This window comes from Gadus morhua, unplaced genomic scaffold, assembly GCF_902167405.1.
Source record: "Gadus morhua unplaced genomic scaffold, gadMor3.0, whole genome shotgun sequence".
NCBI lineage: Eukaryota > Metazoa > Chordata > Actinopteri > Gadiformes > Gadidae > Gadus > Gadus morhua.
This window is the reverse complement of record NW_021964025.1, coordinates 10,001-17,500: the sequence shown is the minus strand read 5'-3', so window position 1 is coordinate 17,500 and position 7,500 is coordinate 10,001. Positions and strand designations below refer to the sequence as shown.

At 59.1% G+C, this 7,500-nt stretch overlaps 1 protein-coding gene across 1 annotated transcript in view; it reads left to right on the top strand.

The window, feature by feature from the left end:
* The window catches only part of LOC115538902 (kinesin-like protein KIF13B), a gene marked incomplete at its 3' end in the record, with an annotated part of 26,228 nt that overhangs the window by 8,737 nt on the left and 9,991 nt on the right, over window positions 1-7,500 (top strand). The window contains exons 10-24 of the mRNA XM_030350126.1: window positions 336-448; window positions 708-819; window positions 1,042-1,254; window positions 1,607-1,717; window positions 1,832-1,966; window positions 2,257-2,387; window positions 2,905-2,991; window positions 3,233-3,420; window positions 3,822-4,029; window positions 4,418-4,580; window positions 4,993-5,139; window positions 5,412-5,561; window positions 6,100-6,201; window positions 6,618-6,788; window positions 7,136-7,293. Of these exons, the coding sequence (XP_030205986.1) occupies window positions 336-448; window positions 708-819; window positions 1,042-1,254; window positions 1,607-1,717; window positions 1,832-1,966; window positions 2,257-2,387; window positions 2,905-2,991; window positions 3,233-3,420; window positions 3,822-4,029; window positions 4,418-4,580; window positions 4,993-5,139; window positions 5,412-5,561; window positions 6,100-6,201; window positions 6,618-6,788; window positions 7,136-7,293 (2,189 nt within the window). The remainder of the gene's footprint in view (window positions 1-335; window positions 449-707; window positions 820-1,041; window positions 1,255-1,606; window positions 1,718-1,831; window positions 1,967-2,256; window positions 2,388-2,904; window positions 2,992-3,232; window positions 3,421-3,821; window positions 4,030-4,417; window positions 4,581-4,992; window positions 5,140-5,411; window positions 5,562-6,099; window positions 6,202-6,617; window positions 6,789-7,135; window positions 7,294-7,500) is intronic.

Here is a 7,500-nt window from a genome sequence, read left to right as displayed (position 1 = left end):
ACACACACACACACACACACACACACACACACACACACACACACACACACACACACACACACACACACCCTGACGGACCGCACCACCGGGGTAACACACACACACACACACACACCCTGATGGACCTCAGGGTAACACTCACTCACTCACTCACACTCTGCTGGAGCGCACATCAGGGTAACACTCTCAGACACATACAGAAGGGTGCAGTATAAATAATGTTATCCACAATGTGTCCATTGTCCCTCCGGCTGTGTGCTGTCTGAGGCCTGCAGCGTGCAGCCGGTCCAGTGTTGTCTGACCCTACAGTCTGCTTGGTGTTCCTGTGTCTCCAGACTCAGGGAGAGAAGGTGAGCAAGCTCAGCCTGGTGGACCTCGCCGGCAGCGAGAGAGCCGCCAAGACCGGGGCGGCGGGCGAGAGGCTGAAGGAGGGCAGCAACATCAACAGGTAGGCCTCGGCCAATCAGCTGTAGGGGACCTCAGGTCAGCCTATCAGAGGTCTCGTTGATCTTAGTTCAGCCAATCAGATGTCTAGTTGATCCAAGGTCAGCCAATCAGAGGTCAAGTTGATCCAAGGTCAGCCAATCAGTGGTCTAGTTGATCTTAGCTCAGCCAATCAGAGGTCTAGTTGTTCTTGGTTCAGCCAATCAGAGGTCTAGTTGATATCAGGTCAGTCAATCAGAGCTCCCTGTGACCCCTGACCCCAGGTCCCTGAGCACGCTGGGTCTGGTGATCTCAGCGCTGGCCGAGCAGGGAGCCGGAAAGAACAAGAACAAGTTTGTCCCCTACAGAGACTCAGTCCTCACCTGGCTGCTCAAGGTACCACCCCTTTACTGTCTCAACTTTACCTGTCTCTACTCCACCTGTGTCACCTCCACCTGTCTCGCCTGTGTCACCTCCACCTGTCTGACCTGTCCGTGTGGTGGCTCTCTGAGTCCAGCCGGGTCCTGGTCCGGGTGGTGGCTCTCTGAGTCCAGGCCGGGTCCTGGTCCGTGTGAGCCGGTCTTTCCGCCCGGGTCTAACCCTGAGTCTGCTCCCCAGGACAGTCTGGGCGGCAACAGCCGCACGGCGATGGTTGCCACGGTGAGCCCGGCGGCGGACAACTACGAGGAGACGCTGTCGACGCTGCGCTACGCCGACCGCGCCAAGAGCATCGTGAACCACGCCGTGGTCAACGAGGACCCCAACGCCCGCATCATCAGGGAGCTCCGGGAGGAAGTGGAGAAGCTCCGCGACCAGCTGACCCAGGCCGAGGTCAGGACCCGGGGGGGGGGAGGGGTCACGACCCGGGAGTTAAAGCACGTGTTAGAGTGCCGAAGTTTTACAGTGTATTCATGGGTTCCAGTCCCTGATTTAAACGGTGATGTCATGCTGTTCTAGTCCCTGATTTTAAACGGTGATCTCATTGTATCTAGTCCCTGATTTAAACATTGATGTAATGAGTTTTAGTCCCTAACTGATTTAAACGTGACGTTATGGGTTCCAGTCCCTGATATAAACGGTGACGTCATGGGTTCCAGTCCCTGATTTTAACGTGATGTCATGAATTTAAACGGGATGTCATGGGTTCCAGTCCCTGATTTTAACGTGATGTCATGGGTTCCAGTCCCTGAAGGCTCCGGAGCTGAAGGACCGTCTCGAGGAGTCTGAGAAGCTGATCCAGGAGATGACCGTCACCTGGGAGGACAAGCTGACCAAGACTGAGGCCGTCGCCCTGGTAACACACACACACACACACGCACACACAACCAGCCACCCCTTTATCATCTGTTATGCAGTGTGTGGCTGTGTGGCGCCCCCCAGTGGCTGAGCTCAGCGTCTGTGTCCTCAGGAGCGCCAGAGGCAGCTGGAGAGCCTGGGCATCTCGCTGCAGTCCTCTGGGATCCGCGTGGTGGAGGACCGCTGCTTCCTGGTCAACCTCAACGCTGACCCCGCCCTCAACGAGCTGCTGGTCTACTACCTCAAGGTACGCCCTCAGACCCCGCCCCCCAACTGGTCTCCTCCCTCGAGGTGCGCACGTAGACACGCCCGTGTTCATGAGGAAGCAGGTAGGGGTAACCTTTGACCTACTGGGGGGGGTTGAACCCAGAACCTCTGGGCTGGGGGTTCAGCCTCGCCCCTGGGTTCTACTGTTGGGGTCCCCCTGAACTTAAAGATACGCCCCTGTCTGAGCATCTCTCTCTGTCCCCCGCCTCCCCCCTGCCCCGTCTCCCCCGTCTCCCCCGTCTCCCCGTCTCCCCCGTCTCCCCCGTCCAGGAGCACACCCGGGTGGGCTCGGCGGACCCCCAGGACATCCAGCTGTGTGGGATGGCCATCCAGGCGGCGCACTGCGTCATCGACATCACGGCCCAGAGCGGGGTGGTGCTGACCCCCCACCGCAACGCACGGTACCCCCCCCCAGACTGAACCCCAACCCCAGACCGACCCCCCCCCCCCGAACCCCCACCACAACGCACAGTACCCCCCCCAGACTGAACCCCACCCCCCAGACCGACCCACCCCCCCCGAACCCCCACCACAACGCACAGTACCCCCCCCAGACCGACCCCAACCCCCACCCCTCAGTGCAACGCACGGTACCCCCCCCCAGACTGAACCCCACCCCCAGACCGACCCACCCCCCCCGAACCCCCACCACAACGCACAGTACCCCCCCCAGACCGACCCCCCCCCACCCCTCAGTGCAACGCACGGTACCCCACCCCCCACCGTAACGCACGGTACCCCCCCAAACCGACCCCACAGGCTAGCTGACCTCTGACCTCTCACACACTGGCTGACCTCTGACCTCTCAGCCCTGACCAGTCACACCTGGCCCTGACCTCTCACACATGACCTCTGACCTCTCACACCTGTCCTCTGACCTCTTACCCCTGACCTCTTCCTGTTTCCTTGCTCCGGCAGGACGTGTGTGAACGGAGCGGTCCTCTCCGCCCCCCTCCAGCTTCACCATGGCGACCGCATCCTCTGGGGCAACAACCACTTCTTCAGGTGGGGTTCAGGGGTCAACCTACGACATCATACCCCGGGTTGAACGCATATCCCGGACTCTGACTGGGAGCCACTGGGACCAGCATATGTTACGGTCGGGTTCGGCCTTCCTGTCACCTCCTCCGTAACCAGGGTTACCGTAGTGGCAGGTCGGCGTGATGATGAGATGCTGTTCCCTCAGCTGGAGGACGTCCCTAACCTGGTCTCTCCCTCTCTCTCTGTCTGTCTGTCTGTCTCTCAGGATCAACCTGCCCAGGAACCTGTCCCAGGTGGGGGCTGAGGGGGAGGGGGAGGAAGAGGGCGTGGCCAACATGAAGGCGGACCTGAGCTCTGATAGGCCGGAGGAGGCGAGCGACGGGGCGGGAGACATGAGCTTCGGATACGAGTTCGCCCAGACGGAGGTCCTGATGAACACCATGGGACAGGACGGTGAGAGAGAGAGAGAGAGAGACATTTTAAAGACAGAGAGAGAGACAGTTAACATATGAGAGAAGCAGTTAACATTTGAGAGAGAGACAGTTAACATATATGAGAGAGAGAGACAGTTAACATATATGAGAGAGAGAGACGATTAACATAAATGAGAGAGAGAGAGACAGTTAACATAAATGAGAGAGAGAGAGAGACAGTTAACATAAATGAGAGAGAGAGAGTTAACATATATGAGGCAGTTAACATATGAGAGGGAGAGAGAGTCAGTTAACATATATGAGAGAGAGAGACAGTTAACATATGAGAGAGAAACAGTTAACATATGAGACAGTTAACATATGAGAGAGAGAGAGGGGGGTTCTGATTGGCTGCGGTGACCTCCCTGGCCCCGCCCCCAGACCCCATCCACGCGGCGCTGCACACGCTGGGCCGTCAGTACGAGGAGGAGAAGAGGAGCGCCCTGGAGCGCCAGCGCCTCCTCTACGAGCAGGAGCTGGAGCACCTCCGCAAGCACCTCCCCCCGGAGAGGAGCGGCGCCCTGCTGGAGCCCGGCCCCGCCCCCTCCTGCACCCCCCTCGCCCGCATGCGGCGCTGGAGTGAGGACAGGTGAGGGGCGGGGCTTAGGGATCACCTCAGGACCAATCACACTGCGGTGATGGAGAGCGCCTGGTTCACCACCGGGCTGCAGCTCTTGAAGCTAGGGTCTGTCCGTCATTCACCTGGGTGGCCACGCCCACAGGAGCTGGTTGTGTGTGTGTGTGTGTGTGTGTGTGTGTGTGTGTGTGTGTGTGTGTGTGTGTGTGTGTGTGTGTGTGTGTGTGTGTGTGTGTGTGTGTGTGTGTGTTTAACCCTGGCCGTGTGTGTGTTTAACCATGGTCGTGTGTGTGTGTTTGCACGTGTGTGTGTGTGTGTGTGTGTGTGTTTAACCATGGTCGTGTGTGTGTGTTTGCACGTGTGTGTGTGTGTGTGTGTGTGTGTGTGCGTGTGTCTCCAGGGAGGCCATGATGAGTCGGGGGCTGCTGCGGCTGCGGGAGCAGATCGTGCGGACCCAGCTGCTGGTGCAGGAGGCCGGCTTCCTGTCCGAGGAGCTCGGCAAGAAGACCGAGTACCTGGTCACGCTGCAGATCCCCGCCGCCAACCTGGACGCCAACCGCAAGGTACCGGGGGTCAGGGGGTCAAGGGTCAGGGGTCAAGGATCAGGGGTCAGCTGCAAGGTACCAGGGGTCAAGGGTCAGGGGTCAGCCTCAAGGTACCGCCCCCAGAGGAGTCAGGGGTCAGACACAAGGTACCGCCCCCACAGGGGTCAGGGGTCAGGTCCGCACCGTGATGTCATCGGCTGAAACCTAGCTGGCACCTGTGCAGCACGCGGAGGCAGAGGCTGTCGCCGTGGTTACGCTCCCCTCTCCTCTTAGAGCCCCACGTTGTCAGGGCAACTGCCGGCCCGTCTGTAACACCCTCGGGGGGGGGGGGGGGGGGTTAGAGACCCCAGGATGGACCTAAGGCAGATATCAGCGCTCAATGTTTGAGAGTCCCTAACAACCCCCCCCCCCCCCCCCCCCCCCCCCACAGAGAGACGTGGTGCTGTCGGAGCCGGCAGTGCAGGTGCGCAGGAAGGGGCGGGGCAAGCTGATCTGGTCCCTGGAGAAGATGGAGAACCGGCTGCTGGACATGAAGGACCTGTACCAGGAGTGGAAGGACTGCCAGGAGGACACCAGCGTGAGCACCGGCGCCTAGCAACCGCAGGGACACCCTGTGTGTGTGTGTGTGTGTGTGTGTGTGTGTGTGTGTGTGTGTGTGTGTGTGTGTGTGTGTGTGTGTGTGTGTGTGTGTGTGTGTGTGTGTGTGTGTGTGTGTGTGTGTGTGTGTGTGTGAGAGAGAGGTTTCAGTGTTGTCACTCCTGTTTGTGTGTGTATGTGACGGGTCTGTGTTGTCACTTCCTGTGTGTGAGTGTGACGGGTCAGTGACGTCACTTCATGTGTATGCCCCAGGTGACGCGGTCGTACTTCCGGCGGGCGGACCCGTTCTTCGACGAGCAGGAGAACCACAGCCTGGTGGGCGTGGCCAACGTGTTCCTGTCCTGCCTGTTCCACGACGTGCGGCTGCAGTACGCAGTACCCATCATCAACCAGAAGGGGGAGGTGTGTAAGGGGGGGCGGGGCTACGCAGTACCCATCATCAACCAGAAGGGGGAGGTGTGTAAGGAGGGCGGGGCATTGCAGTACTCATCATCAACCAGAAGGGGGAGGTGTGTAAGGGGGGGCGGGGCTACGCAGTACCCATCATCAACCAGAAGGGGGAGGTGTGTGTGTGTGTGGGGGTGCAGTACCCATCATCAACCAGAAGGGGGAGGTGTGTAAGGGAGGAGGGCGGGGCTCCAGGGGGGGGGGGGCTACGCAATACCCATCATCAACCAGAAGGGGGAGGTTTGGAAGGGGGGGCGGGGCTACGCAGTACCCATCAACAACCACAAGGGGGAGGTGTGTGGGCTGGGTCCTGTGGCTGCCACGACAACGTCCTGGACCAATAGGAGCAGGGTTTCTCCCTCGCAGACTTGATTGGTTCTGGGTCCTTAGTCCAGGGTCTAGAGAGACGGACTCCTACCAACCAGAAACTGGTTCCAATGTACTTATTGTTTTAACTGTTTGTGTGTGTGTGTGTGTGTGTGTGTGTGTGTAGGTGTCGGGCCGGTTACACGTGGAGGTGTGTCGTGGCTCTGAGGACCCCCCCGACCCCCCCCAGACGGACTCCGACGCCCCGGAGCGCACCCTCACCTGCGTGGTGAGCGGGGGGGTCTGGGTGGTGCATCAATAACGTGTTTTAATTACATTTTTATAGTTTATTATTTATCACGAAGAACGCGCAATAACAGTATCACACTTCCTCCAATGTGAGTCATTATATTGTCTATTCTGTTATTGTTTTATTGTTTATTTATTATCATTCTATTTGATTTCCTGTCAGAATGGAAGGGAGTGGGTGAACTCCGACCTCTCCCGCTGACCTCTGACCCTGCAGGATCCTCACCTGGGGGGGGTCAGAGGTCACCGAGATACTAGAGAGTGCAATAATGTTTTACTTCCTCCATTGTAAGCACTTGACCTCCTGTCAGACAGGAGTGAGTAGTTCCTCCCGCTGACCTCTGACCTCCCTCGCTGACCTCTGACCCCCCCCTGGTGACCTCTGCCCCCCCCCAGGTGAGGATCCTGCAGGCCACCGGGCTGCCCCGCCACCTGTCCAACTTCGTGTTCTGCCAGTACCGCTTCTGGGGCCAGGAGCAGCCCCTGTACATCACCCCCGAGCTGGAGCTGCAGGGGCCCCCCGGGGCCAAGGACCCCCACTGCACCGTGGTGTTCGACAGCACCGAGGTGGGTCAGGGGGGGTCAGGGGTCAAGGGTTAGGGGTCTGGGTATGGGGTTAGAGGTCAGGGGTTAGGGTTTAGGGGTTAGGGTTTGGGGGTTGGGGTCAGGCTTGGTTTAGGGGTCAGGGGTGGGGTTAGAGGTCGGTGGTCAAGGTCAGAGGTCAGGGGTGGGGTTGGGTTTAGGGTGGGTTAAGGGGTTAGGGGTGGGGCTAGCGGTCGGTGGCCAGGGTTAGAGGTAAGGGGTGGGTAGTCGTGGTGGGGTCTGTGTGTGTGTAACTCCATCCTGGTGTGTGTTACTCCTTCCTTTGTGTCTAACTCCGCCCTGTGTGTGTGTGTGTGTGTGTGTGTGTTCAGAGGCTGACGGTGAGCGTGACGGAGGAGCTGGTGGAGTTCCTGGCGGACGGGGCGGTGGCCATCGAGGTGTACGGCCACAAGCTGCTCCACCACCGAAGGAACCTGGCCCTCTGGGACCTGGAGGTCATCCAGGCCAAGACGCGCTCGCTCAGAGAGAGGTCCGGCTGCCCGTCTGTCTGTCTGCTCCTCTGTCTGTCTGTCTGCCTGCCTGTCTGTCTTTCTGTCTGCTCGTCTGTCTGCCCGTCTGTCTGCCCGTCTGTCTGCTCCTCTGTCTGTCTGTCTGTCTGTCAGTTTGCTCCTCTGTCTGTCTGTCTCTCCTCTACAGTCAAGTAAAGTAATTGTGTGTGTGTGTGTGTGTGTGTGTG